The 13,024-nt window shown below is 50.5% G+C and overlaps 1 protein-coding gene across 2 annotated transcripts in view; it reads right to left on the bottom strand.

Moving 5' to 3' along the window:
• Nucleotides 1–7,912: 7,912 nt before the first annotated feature.
• Nucleotides 7,913–13,024, bottom strand: part of Tln1 (talin 1) — a 31,190-nt gene continuing 26,078 nt past the window's right edge. For both annotated transcript variants that reach the window (XM_085677219.2, XM_048420407.3), the window contains 14 exons: nucleotides 12,615–12,761; nucleotides 12,341–12,507; nucleotides 12,049–12,232; nucleotides 11,833–11,958; nucleotides 11,619–11,735; nucleotides 10,973–11,158; nucleotides 10,776–10,883; nucleotides 10,223–10,328; nucleotides 9,905–10,029; nucleotides 9,677–9,802; nucleotides 9,493–9,555; nucleotides 9,205–9,387; nucleotides 8,592–8,720; nucleotides 7,913–8,482 (listed from right to left, as the gene is read on the bottom strand). In XM_085677219.2, coding sequence (XP_085533345.1) covers nucleotides 8,357–8,482; nucleotides 8,592–8,720; nucleotides 9,205–9,387; nucleotides 9,493–9,555; nucleotides 9,677–9,802; nucleotides 9,905–10,029; nucleotides 10,223–10,328; nucleotides 10,776–10,883; nucleotides 10,973–11,158; nucleotides 11,619–11,735; nucleotides 11,833–11,958; nucleotides 12,049–12,232; nucleotides 12,341–12,507; nucleotides 12,615–12,761 — 1,893 coding nt within the window. In that variant the 3' untranslated portion in view covers nucleotides 7,913–8,356. The remainder of the gene's footprint in view (nucleotides 8,483–8,591; nucleotides 8,721–9,204; nucleotides 9,388–9,492; nucleotides 9,556–9,676; nucleotides 9,803–9,904; nucleotides 10,030–10,222; nucleotides 10,329–10,775; nucleotides 10,884–10,972; nucleotides 11,159–11,618; nucleotides 11,736–11,832; nucleotides 11,959–12,048; nucleotides 12,233–12,340; nucleotides 12,508–12,614; nucleotides 12,762–13,024) is intronic.

Genomic DNA, 13,024 nt, shown 5'->3' with positions numbered 1-13,024 from the left:
CGCCTAAAAGGCGGGGAGGGACCGGGCGGAGCCGGGGACCAGGACCCTCCCCCACCAAGGCCCAAACCTTGTAGGGGCAGAAGCACTGCCCGGTCGCGGGGCGCGGCCGCTCTTTGCGCCCACCCCTCCGGTCCGCCCCTTTGGGTCCTGGCCCCGCCTCCCTTTTTCCCCCGGGCCAGCCGTCGGAAGGAAAATTGAGGGCTGTACAATCTTGGTCAGCAGAGGGGACAGGACCCTTGGGCCGGGGGCTCAGCGTTTCCTCTGAGTGACAGCCGGGCCCAGTGGCAGCTGTGGCTGGGGCCCCCGGGGCTATTTCAGGGCGTGAGCTCACGGCAGCTGCCCGGGCGCAGGGACCGCGTGCCCTCCCTCAGCTAGCAGCAGCCGCTGCCCTTAATTTAGAAGTTTCCTGTAAATCCCCCCAGATTAAATGTCTCTTGGGAGGCGGATCCCCTGCACGCCTCGAGTGCCTCAGTTTACCCCGGGTTCCAGACTCCAGGTTTGCGCTAACGACGTGGAGGTGGTGGCAAAGTCTCTTCGAATGATTGGGGAAACTGAGGCAGGAGACCTGTTGCCCCCAAGGGCGGGCCTGGCATCTATTAACCTAGTGTCCCCTCCCAGTCTCAGTGCCCAGAGCCAGGTTCTCAGCTCCCTCCCGCCCCGCCCCCCACGTGCCCCGCATATTTTCCACGAGGCTGCAGCCCGGCTGGCCAGGGCGCTCTCCCCACCCCCACTCCCACCCGGGACCCGGCGCTCCCGCCCCCTCGGGCTCTGTCTGCTCCCCCCTTTCGCCTCTCTCTTTTTCCCAGGCGCCCGCCCTCCTCCCCACTTCTCCCAGCGGACTCCGCGGTCTTCCCCAATGGGCCAACTTGACTCCGAATTTTCTTTTCTGCCCTTTTTTGGGATGTTTCCCTGTGGAGGGGCGGGGCTGGGCCACCGAGAGCCGAGGGGAAACGCCAGGCGCTGGGAGAGGGCGGTGAGACGTCCCCCTCCTCCGAGGCTTCTATAAACCTCGGTGGAGCTGGGCGACCGTGGCGGGGATCTCATTCCCCTCTGGAGTGGGCGAGCGCAGCGGCGCCGGGGAGGAGGGCGCCCAGGGAGGGAGTGGGCAGCACCTCGCCTGGAGCAGCGAGTGCAGAGGGGTCAGAGGTCTGGGATTTGCTGGCGACGAGAGGACCACCGTGGGAATCTTGGACAGAGAGGGCTGGCGGGTGTGAAAAGGGTATGAGAGTGGATCCTCCTCTGCTAACTAGACTCTAACTAGAGCACACAGGTCTGACCTTGGCGTCTACTCCAGCCCACTGCTGTGTGTTCCCTAAATTTTGTGAAGGACAAAGATACCTCATCCATCCAATAAGTCTATACTAGACCCCTAGGGTTTTGCTTTTTCCCTCTTCCTTGTCTTTCACTTTTCATATGCACAGAAGCCTGGAGAGCCTTCTTGCTTCAAAGTCGACCGCTCCTGGAAGTCCAACTGGACTGTGAGCTTGCTTTCTTCAACAGTTCCTGGTGGTTTATTGGGTCGGTTGTGGCCTTTCTTGTTCCTGGTTCTCTAGTTTCTTCCTTTAACTCCCACTGGTTTTTGCTGCCTTTTTTTTTTTTTTAAGTTAGTGGAACAGAAAACTCCTCCAGTGCCCCCTCCTTATTCCTTTTGTGCCTTCAACATTTAAAAGAAAAGGACCACACATATTTCTTAATACGGTCTAACTACTCTTTGTTTGGGTCCTTATGTTATGCCCAAATCCGTGGGTCCCCACAAAAGCCAACAAAGAAGATCGAGTCCCATATGTAAAAGCAAAGAGCCTTTATTTTAATCAAGTTTGCAAACTCGGTCTCTCCGCATGTCCAATGTTTTAGAATAACCGGAGAGCCCCGAGTTCAATTTGAATAGGGTTTTATAGTAGTAAAGGTGGGGCGAGGGGTTTCTGAGGTTTTAAGAGCCCTGATTGGCTGACAATTGTCTAGGGTTTCCTGATGACTGTGCCCTGGCAGGTGTTTCTATCTACAGTGCTTAGAATGCCAGGAATTTCCTTCGAATGGTCTGTTCTTGGGTGGGGGGGTCTGGCCATCTCTGCTCGTGGTTTCTCCAGCAGCCTGGCACCTCTCAGGGTAAATAATTGAGACTCCAGCCTCCATTGAAATTCATCATCGATGGCCAGAGTCCCAGGTGATAACGGTTGGAGGAAGTAACTCCCTTTCTGCCCAGATTTAGCTTATCATGGCTGGCCCTCACACCTGATTACTTCGCTAACCTCATCTTCAGTTTCCAGCCCCACCCCAGTACTCAGACTGGTGCTTCATCTTACATTCATATCGAGCTATGGACCGGGCTGGAAATAGCCATACCTTCTTAACAGCGTCCACATTTTATGCATTCTGTTCCCTCTCCCTAAAACACCCGTCCCTAAATTGATTGCTAGTGGCCTTTAAGGCTCAGATCAAGTGTCAGCTCTTCTGGGATGTCCTTCCCTGGCCACCTGCCCTTCTGGCCCCTTTCACCTATTAGGTGTTTGTTTTCCAGTGTAAGCTTGATTCTCAGCCTCGTCTCCGCGCTACAAATTCTTGTACCTGTTTGAACTCTTGTGAGTTCTCCAGAGCAAGGACTATTGTTCTCAGTTCTGAGTCCCCGCAGCGCCTTGAACAGTACCAGGCTTAGAGTAAGCAGTACTTTATAAACATTCGACAGTGGGGTTTTTGCCTAGAAGCTTTCAGGCACTCAAATACACCAGCTAATATGGTATGGATTTAGAGGAACAAATGGCCTGGTACAAACTCTTCAAATGGTTTTTCCATTAGAACCCCCTATGCACTTAAAAATTATGGAAGATCCCCCAATAGTTTTGTTGAAGGTATTCTCAGACTCAACACTTGCTGTATAAAGATGCAAGCCCAGAAAATGTAAAAAAAAAATTAAAAATTATGAATTCATTAAAAATCACGAAAGTTAAGGCTGGAGGTGTAGCTTAGCTGGTAGTGTTTGCCTGGCATGCACCAAGCCTAGGTTCAACTCCTGAGGCAGCATGAGCTGATCAGGGTGGCTTACACCACTAACACCAGCTCTCAGGTGGCTATGGGAGGGTCAGAAGTACTAGGTCATCATCTGCTACGTATCCAGTTCGAGGCCAACCTGGACTACAGTTAGACCTTGTCTCAAACAAAACACACACGCATGCACGCATGCACACCCCCCGTCATATACTGTCATGTTAATATAAACAATATTTAGAATAAAAAAGTATATCCCCTCCCACAGACTAGTGAAGCATGGCAATTATTGTGCTTGCCAATTTTTTTCTGGGAGGGGTTGACAGGGTCTCATGTAGTCCAGGGCTGGCTGGTCTTGAATTGCTGAGGATGACCATGAACTTTTTTTATTCTCTTTCTTTCTTTCTTTCTTTCTTTCTTTCTTTTCTTTTCTTTTCTTTCTCTCTCTCTCCTTCCTTCCTTCCTTTCTTTCTTTCTTTTCTTTTCTTTTCTTTCTCTCTCTCTCCTTCCTTCCTTCCTTCCTTCCTTCCTTCCTTCCTTCCTTCCTTTCTTTCTTTCTTCATTTCTTTCTCTCTTTCTTCCTTTTTGAGACCGAGTCTCTCAATGCAGCCTGACTAATGTTGACGTGTTGTGCAGACTGGGCTGGTCTGGAGCTCTCCTTCCTCTGCCTGGGATCAAGGTTGTGTGCCACCGTGTCCACCTTGAATTCCTTACCCCTCCTTTGGGTAATCGTTTACACACACTTAAGTTTATTATCTCACTCATTGGTCATTTAGAAAATATTGACTCATTGAGCCACACAGATGTCCCAAATGTTGACACATCTCAATAAATGCACTATATCAAAATATCACATTCTTTAATATCATGATTTATTTTATCAGAGAGTCTACAACTATGTTCTAAATTTAGAGAAGCTGTGAGGTCACAGTGTCAGAAAAAAAGTTATTCAAAATTAGAATTTTCACTAAAATTTTAACTGTATAATTGGTAACAAATACTGTCAGATTTTTCTCTGAAGTGACAGCCATCGTTCCTTTTTGAGAACAGATCTGCCAGATATCCAAGTTTGAGTACGAGAATTATCTGTCGCTTTTTAAGTGAACATGGTATTGCACACACACTCACACGCGATCATGCCAAATGATTCACATTTAACAATGGTCTGTTTTCCTCAGGGGAGCCGTCACACTGCTGCAAGCAGAAGAGTTTCGTGTGTGCTTCACGTTCATGAGAAGGATTCCTGAAAGGCACAGCCAGCATGATCATAATACAAGCACTTGGGAAGCCCAGACAGAAAGATGAGTATTCGAGGCCAGGTTTGGACGCAGTGAATTTGAGGTCAGCCTGGTCTACATGAGACCCTGTCTCAAACACTGATAAACAATAACACAATCAGAGAAGAGAAGAGAGAAAAGTTTCTGCTTAAGAATTAAGATTCAGGGGCTTCCAGATGGCTCAACAGTTAAGAGCACTTGCTGCTCTTGCAAAGGACCCAGGTTTGGTTTCCATAGCGGCTCACAATGGCCTGTAACTTCAGTTCCAGAGGATATAGTGCCCTCTTCAAGCTTATGCAGGTGCTTCACACATGTAGTACACATACATACATTCAGGTGCACCACGCATGGGTGAACATACACACACATAAAATAAAAAAATAAATCTTCAGCAACTATGAGTTCAAGGCCAGCCTGGTCTACATAGCAAGTTTCAGGTCAGCCAGAGCTACATAGTGAGACCTTTCTTTAAAAACAAAACAAAATGCTGGGTGGTGGCAGATCACGTCTTTAATCCCACACTTGGGAGGCAGAGGCAGGTGGATTTCTGTGAGTTTGAGGCCAGCCTGGTCTACAGAGCAAGTTCCAGGACAGGCTCTATGGCTACACAGAGAAACCTGTCTCAAAACAAAACAAAACAAAACAAAACAAAACAAAAAACCCACACGGCTCAGGACTGATGATATTGCTCACTTAGTAGAGTGCTTCTCTAGCATGCAGAAGGCCTTGAGTTCAATCTCCAGAATCAAACTGGACGTGGTGCTACACACTTGTAATCCCAGCACTTGAGAGGTGGAGACAGGAGGATCAGGAGTTCAAGGTCACCCTTGGCTAAGCGGTAAATTCAAGGTCAGTCTGGGTTACACAATGTCCTGATCCTGTTTATTTGGATATGTGTGTGTGTGTGTGTGTGTGTGTGTGTGTGTGTGTGTGTGCTTATCTGTGCATGCAGGTGTGGAGGCAGAGGTTGATGTCAGACATTTACTTCTGTTGTTCTCTACCTTATTTTTATTATTTATTTTATTTTAGAGACAGGATCTCTTAATGAACATGGAGCTTGCCATTTAGGCTAGACTGGTTGGCCACTAAGACCCTGGTACCTGCCCAGTACTTGGTTATAGATGTGCTTGGGCACACTCAGCTTTTATGAGGGTGTTGTGATCCCAAATCCAGGTCTTCATGTTTGAGATATCTCCCCAGCCCTGAGACTTTTTTTTAAAAGAGGGGAAAGGAGTGATGGCTAGGTGGAAGAAGAGCTTACTGAGCCAGCACGAGGATTCAAGTTCATATTCCAGCACCCACATAAAGATCTGGGTGTGGCCTTTAATATACCTTTAACCCCAGCATTGTGGGAGGTGGGGGCAGGATTGCTGGGGATTGCTAGCCACCAGCCTAGCCTAGGCTTAGTGACAGCACAGTCTCTGGAGGACAGGATGGAAAGTGATAGAGGACACCAATGTCTTTCCCTGGCCTCCTCACAAGCACATAGTCATGTACACATGTGTGAGTGTGTGAGCATGCACATGCACACACATTCAGACACAAAAAGCACACATACCAAAAACCTGAAAGACAATAAAATTAACCATTTTGTACAATTTACTTGAACTCTTGATTCTTCTGCCTCTACCTCCTTCATATTAGAATTATAGGGAAATGTCAACATGTCTAAGATTAGGATACTCAAGAACATTCTTTTTTCAAGCAAGGTTTCTCTGTAGCTTTGGAGCTTGTCCTGGAACTCGCTCTGTAGACCAGGCTGGCCTCGAACTCACAGAGATCTGCCTGCCTCTGCCTCCTGAGTGCTGGGGTTAAAGGTGTGCACCACCTGTTCCCCCCCCCCCGCCCCCGGCTTAAGAATTTTCTTAAATAAAGGAGGATTTGGGAGCGCACGCCTGTAATCCCAGCGCTCAGGAGGCAGAGGCAGGTGGAGCTCTTTGAGTTCTAGGCCAGTGAAAGCTACAAGCTACATAGTAAAAACCTGACCCCCCCCCTCAAAAAAAAATCTTATGAAGTTGCATTTGTGTCTTATATGCAAATTCACAGTGAGTATGTGACAATCAGTGTAATTTGGGGCCACTGCTTTGATCTGTGCTGAGATCGTTTCACTTAACAGTATTATTTGTGTAATGTTGATGCTGTAAAAAAAGTTTTTGTTTTTTTTTTTCCCAATGCCTCATTGTGAAACTAATTTTGACTTCTGGATAACTGAAAGGGTCTTGGAGAATCTCCAGAGGGGGAGACCCCATCTGAAGAACAGCCAGAGGCGGCTGGGGCAGCTTGGGAAGCTACCACCATAAAGATGGACGTGACTGGCTGCAGTTCCTAAGGACACCATAAGGAAGTGGCAGCAGAAGTAGGCACCTGTGCTGGGCTCAGAGCTGGAGCTCAGTCTAGATTACTACTCGCGTGGGAGGCCGTGAAGAGACTTGATCTCCAAGGCCGTGAGTCACAGCGCTGTGACATTGAATCTGGGGTGCAGGGCCCACTGCAGTCCATGGTGGAGCTACCAGTCTGTGCGTCAGAGAAGCGATAATCATCTTGATTTTCCAGTGCTTAGCACAGGCATGGCTTAGTAAATATTGAATGAATGAATCACAGGTGACCGAGTGATGGTAGGAAGTGGGCACTGGCCCAGATGGGTGGCCCTGGAGAGGACAAAGTATTCTCGTCTGCTTTAAACTTGATGTAATGGGGAGAAAGCTGGTGATGCTGGGTACCCATAGCAGCAGCACTGAAATACACTGAGCAGCAGGACTGGTCAAAATAAAAGTCACACATAACACGGTCAGGCTGTGAGCAGGGGGCGGGGGGATTAGTGAAGAGGGAAGCAGAAGACAGTATGTATATACCTTCTTGACTGACTCCTTTTATGGAACCTGGATAGGCCAGGCTATAATCAGTAACCAACTTTTGCCTGGCCACTAGGGGGCGCTCTACCCATCTATAAAGTCTCAAAGATGGATCAAGGTCCCCTTTGTTTTTGACAGAAATCCCCCAAACCAATCAACAATAACCTGAGAAGCACACATACATGTTTAGAAAAGGATTTGTGTGTGTGTCCCCTAGAGGCCAGGAGAGGGTATTTATAGTCTACTCTTTATTTACTGGTTGTGCATGTGCCTCCCTGAGCTTAGGGGAAGGAGCCCAAGGTCAGAAGCTGGCACTACACCCTCCTGGATTGGAGTTACAGGCAGTTGTGAGCTGCCATGCGGGTGCTGGAAACAGAACCCATATCTTCTGCAAGAGCAGCAAGTGCTCCTTGACCACTATCTCTCCAGTCCCTTACTCTTATTTTTTAGTAAAGATGCTTTTGAAAAATGGAATTTGGCCAGGAACTAAATCTGAACCCTCTTTATACACTCTAACTGGGTACAAAGAATAAGGTGTACTGCTAGCCACAGAGAACAGAGAGACGCACTAGAAGCTTAGCTCTTGGCCAGTGAGATGGGGAGAGAGAATGGTTTTGGAGGCACAGTTTCCCATGTAGGGTGACGGCTGGGTGCAGGCAGAAGAAAGGGGCCTGATGGGCAGATGGCTCCATCTTCTCTGCTCCCATCTTGAACCAATCAAGCTGAGTGACAGCTCACTCCTACTTTCTCCCAGTGCCCCTGGGGAAGATCTTCCATCTCCTCACAAAGCCAGGCTGCAGCTGTAGGTAGAATCACTTTTATTGGAGCATGACCTTTTTGGGGTTTACAACCCCCAAGCTCCATAGGTAGCTGGGGTAGGGGATATAGTATCAAAAAGGGATGAGTTGAGCTGATGCGGCCGTGGGGACTGGCTGGAAGCTGCTGGCAGGGTGGAGCAGCTGAGGCCCTGGCAGGTTCAAACTGAGGTACAGCAGCGTTAATAATACTCTTGGAGCGTTAATACTCTGGGAAGGAGCAGGCACTTAGGGCCCTAGGTACGAAGGCACTTGGAGTTAGGAAGAGGACAGGGCTTGCAGTGGGCCTGGGCAGGGCCAGGCCCGGGGAATGGCAGGCACTTTTGGGGAGTGCTGGGGTTGGGCAGGTTGGGCCCGGATAGCCCAGAAGGCTTTGGTAGTGGCAGGCACAGTCTCTGGGCTGGGTCTGCATTAAATAGAAGCGGCTTCCCTAGTGCTCATCTCGAAGCTCTGAAGGCAAAAACTTGTACTGCTGCTGCCGGATCTGGGCAAGCTTCTTCCGTGCCTCTTCCAGCTCTCGTTCCTTCCGAAGCATCTCTTCCTGTGCTGCGATAATCTGAGGGATGAAGGGCCAAGAAAGCTCAACAAGATGCGCATCAGGGCAGAGGCTGGTGGGACAGTGCAGGCAACAAGACCATGTTCCCAAGTGTCCCTGAGTGGCTCACCTGGGCAATGCCCCCAACCATTTTCTCCTTCACCACCACCGTCTCATTCTCCTGGTCTTCAAAGGCCGCGGCCTTCTGGGCCGCCTTCACCAAATTATCTGAAGCCCTCTTCACTGCATTGCCCGCAGCCTGCATGAGAAGCAAGGAGCAACTCCTGAGGACTCAGGGTTTTAGTTCAGAGTTCCTCGACTCCCACAAAGACAGTTATCCCAAGTGTGGTAGTGTTAATTGTCAATTTTACATAACCTGGGATCAGCTGAGCAGGGAGGAAAAATGAACTGTCTGGATTGGGTAGGCCTGTGGGTGTGTCTGTGGGGAACTGTCTGACTACACTGATCAAGGTAGGAAGAACTGACCACTGTGGGCGGCACACCACATCAGCCTTGGGCACTCTGGATTACGTGAGTGGGTCAGCTAGCATGCACCTAGTAATCCACTGCTCTCTGCTCTTGACTGTGGATATAACGTACCCAGCTGCTTTAAGTTCCTGCTACACTGAGTAGTCAGCAATGATAAATTCTCCCTTAAACTGCTTTTGTTAGGGATGTTATCATCAGCATGTCCATTTAAAGCAGCGCTGCAGAGGGGATAGGGAAGGGTCAGGATTTCTTACCTGAAGCCTTTTCATTGCCTCAGAATCTTGATCGGCTTTGACTTTGCAAGCTACCAGGAGCTGGGCTGTGGAGGCAGCTACCTGCTTGGCTGAGGAAATGAGTTTCTCCTGGCTAGCATGGCCCTGGACAGCTGCATTGGCTGCCTCACATAGATTGTTGGTGGCTGCAGCCACCATACGGGCCTAATGGAGACAGAGTTGAGATTAAAGTATGCCTCTTGTTCTGGCCCATTCCATTCCATTCCATTCCACCCTCAAGTGGACACACAGAGGGTGTTAAACACTCACAGCAGAAATGAGGCCCTGGGACCACTGCCCATCATCCAGTGCATTGGCTGGAATGGCGCCCACCTGCAGAAGAAAGAAGTGAGCCTACTTAGACCTATGCTGTCCTACTTCAAAGCCACTCCTGGTTAAGGATGTGAGTGGGATTGGCCACCTTGTCCTCGTTCTTCTGAGGCAAAGTACTGACCTTTCCTTGAGCCACCAGCTCCCTCTGGGCTGCTGAAGCAGCCTTTACCAGTGCACTGGTGGCTGCTGCAATGGACTTGGCAGCTTCTAGGATTTGCTCCTCAAAGTTCAAGGACTCATCTGCCTCCTATAAAGAGAAGGTTGCAGAGGGGCAGGGAGGCTGTAAGAAGGGGAACAAGGTGGAGCCCTCCTGCCCCTGTGAGGGTGGAAGGGAGGGAACAACCCTGACCTTGGGTTTGGCCCGGGGCTTCAGCTGCTCTAGCTTTTTGGCTGCAGCCTCAATGGCAGCTGCAGCTCCCAGGAGCTCATTCTCAGCAATAACAGTGGGGTCCTCCGGGTCCACCCATTCGGTCCCTGTGGGATAAAGATGGAAGGAGGAGGCTGAGGCACGGCAGGGGGACAGAAGCACTGGGGTGTTTGTTCAGCATCACCAGGCCCTGGCACCTGTGACTGGAAGCAGAGGCTAGCTGAGGACCATCCAACCAGGAAATAGAGACCACGACAAGAGTTTCTCTTGCCCTCCCTTCTGTCTCTCATTACCCCTTACCTTTCATGGCCTCGGCAGCCTGGATGAGCTCAGTCACAGAGCCAGCCACCCGTTTTGAGTGTCCCGTCAATTGCTGCTTCAATTCTGGGTTTGGCTTTTGAAGGGTCTGGGAGAAGGGAGAGTGCACAACAAAGAACATTGGATCCTGGGTTTCACCTTGACCTGTGAGACAAGGCAGAGCACGCTCCCGCCCCACCCCCTAGAGCACTCCACAGCACAGCCCTTGAACACTCGGTCCTGTTCAAGCGCACACGGTGCAGCATCATGCTCCACGCACAGTGAAAAGTGGGCTGTCACTCACCGGCTGACAAGCATGGAGAATGGTGAAGTGAGAAGAGATGGTAAAGGTAGAGAAGCAGGTCAGGTGGGAAAGGAAACAAGAGAAGAGGAAGAAGAGGTGAAAGGAAGAACAACGGGGTCCCAGAGAAAGGAGACTTGAAAATGAGAATGAATTTGGGAACAGGTGATAGGGTGGGCCTGGGTCTGAGGTGCTAAGGAAACTCTTTGCAAAAGGCTGGGACAGAGGCTGGGACGAGGAGCAACACCTTCTTACCAGCAGCACATGGTCCAGCAGCTCCAGGTAGCCATTGGCACATTCCCGGCCATAGTGCAGGGCTCGAAGCCGCACATCAGGTGCCACTTCTGGATGGAAAGCTGCTTCCTGTCCCCAGAGCAGCGCGTTAGCTTTAGAGCTTCAGGCCCCCCAAATCCCTCCCTGCAGTGTTACTACCGCACTACCAGCATTTCTACCTTGCAAGCCCGAAGCATATCTGCAATAGCACGCCGGCTCAGATTGGCTGTGGCAATGACGTCTTCCTGTCGACAGGAATTGCCAGCAGCAACAGCTTTGGCTGTTGCCATAGTAATACCCTTGGTCATTCGGATGAAATCCTCAGGGGTAGAGGTCTTGGCAGGTGGTTCTGGGGAACAGAAGACCTGTTGAGAAAAAGGATGGAAGATTTTATGGTATCTAAGACTGGAAGACAAACAATCACATGATATAGTTCACACATCCAAAAGCTTTTCTTTCTTTTTTGTTTTTGGAGACATGGTTTCTGTGTGTAGCCCTGGCTACCCTTGAACTTAAAGAGATTCACCTGCTCTGCCTCCTAAGTGCTGGGTAAAGGTGTGTGGCACCACCACCTGGCTCAGAAAGCTTTCCTTGATTAGCTATTGCAGGTCAGGTCCCTGCAGATATTCCTACAGCAGCTGGTCACGCTCTGACTGAGGAGAGACTGGGAAGACTATCCGGAGTTTCAGCTGTGCCTTTTGGCCAGGATGCAGCTCAGCAGAGACACAGAGGTCATGTGGGAAATGTGGTAATAAGCAAGCAGAGTGTTGAGGAATGCAGGTGAGGTCCACACTCAGCTTATCACCCAATGCCCCGGGAGCTTACGGCCAGTTCCTGACGTATGTGTTCTGTGGTGGCCTCGAGGGCCCGTGTGCCTTTGGTGGCCTCATCTTCCACAGCCTTCACTGTCTTGAGCAATGATGTCACATTGGTCACCATCACCTGAGGGCGACAGTGGAATGGGGGTGGAGGTCACTTTAAGAAGCAGGGGAGAGACCATTAACCATCCCTCCTGCTGCTGCCCTTCACTGCCTCCCACCTTGGCAGAGTTCTTGAGCTGCCACACTGCAGGGTCATCCCCAACTTTGCCCGCTGCAGCCTTTGTTGCACTGATGAGGTCTCCCAGGGCCTTGGCTACATCCTTTACTGCATTGATCAGCACCACCTGTATGGGAGAGGCAACTCTGGTTTGTGAGAGGGAGCAGGGCAACAGGAAGTGAGGTTCTGGACAGAATTAGGGATGTTAGGTGGATACCTGAGTTTCTGGGTCTTCAGCTCCCAGGCTGGCTGCACCAAGTTTGACGACATCAGCGAGACGGGTAATGGTGGCCACTGAGGACTGGGCAGCTTGTGCCAACTTCTCCTGGCTCCCAGCTGCATTCTGCACCAGGACTTTGGTGTCCTCCACAAGAACCTTTGCTGTCTTTAAGATACCCTCCCTGGGGAGGTCCCAGCCTGGTCAGCTTCCCTCAGAGTCCCCAGGCTCCAGCCCAGTGTTCCTCTGGCTCATCCCCCAACCTTCTCCCTCTGGACAGTTCCCCCCTCACCGGTGGTCAGCGAAAGTTTCAGCACCCTCACGGTTGAGCGTGCCAGCAGTGGCAAACATGATGGTGGTGTCGAGGTCCGCAATAATACCCGACACGGCACTGGCTGCTGTAATGCAGGCCTGGGTTCCACGATTCCCAGCCTGGAGTGCAGCCAGCACATGGGAGACCTGCAGGTGAAGTTATGCAGCGCACAGTGAAGGGAAGGTCACCCATGCTTGACTGGAGAGGCACACAGAGGGGGAGAGACATACAGTCCCAGGAGGTTAGTAGTCACCTTTTCTGATACTCTCCGGGCACACTCTATGAGCTCCTTCTTGGTGTAGACATCATTGGGGCTACACTGCAGGGCACCTGCCTTCGTGACCAGAGCGGAACAGCCATGGCCTAGCTCCTGCACTCGGTGCTTGATATGGGCACCTATCTGTGAACAACAGAGGGGACACCTGTATTTTATGAGGGCGCTCAGGGGTCCTTTGCTGCACCTAGAGGAATCAATGAAGATGCATGAAAATGGGAGCAGTGGATGACTGGGGTAAGAACACCTGCTGTGTACGCTGATCACCTAAGGCAGCCTTCACAGCTGTCACCTGACCTCCACATGCGCACTGTGACATGCGCATGCCTGTACTCACACACGTCAAATATATACACATACACAAATAAGTAAAGAAACACGAACCACTG

This window comes from Myodes glareolus, chromosome 16, assembly GCF_982192425.1.
Source record: "Myodes glareolus chromosome 16, mMyoGla1.1, whole genome shotgun sequence".
Taxonomy (NCBI): domain Eukaryota; kingdom Metazoa; phylum Chordata; class Mammalia; order Rodentia; family Cricetidae; genus Myodes; species Myodes glareolus.
The sequence above is the reverse complement of the archived record's forward strand: the minus strand, read 5'-3'. Positions and strand labels throughout refer to the sequence as shown.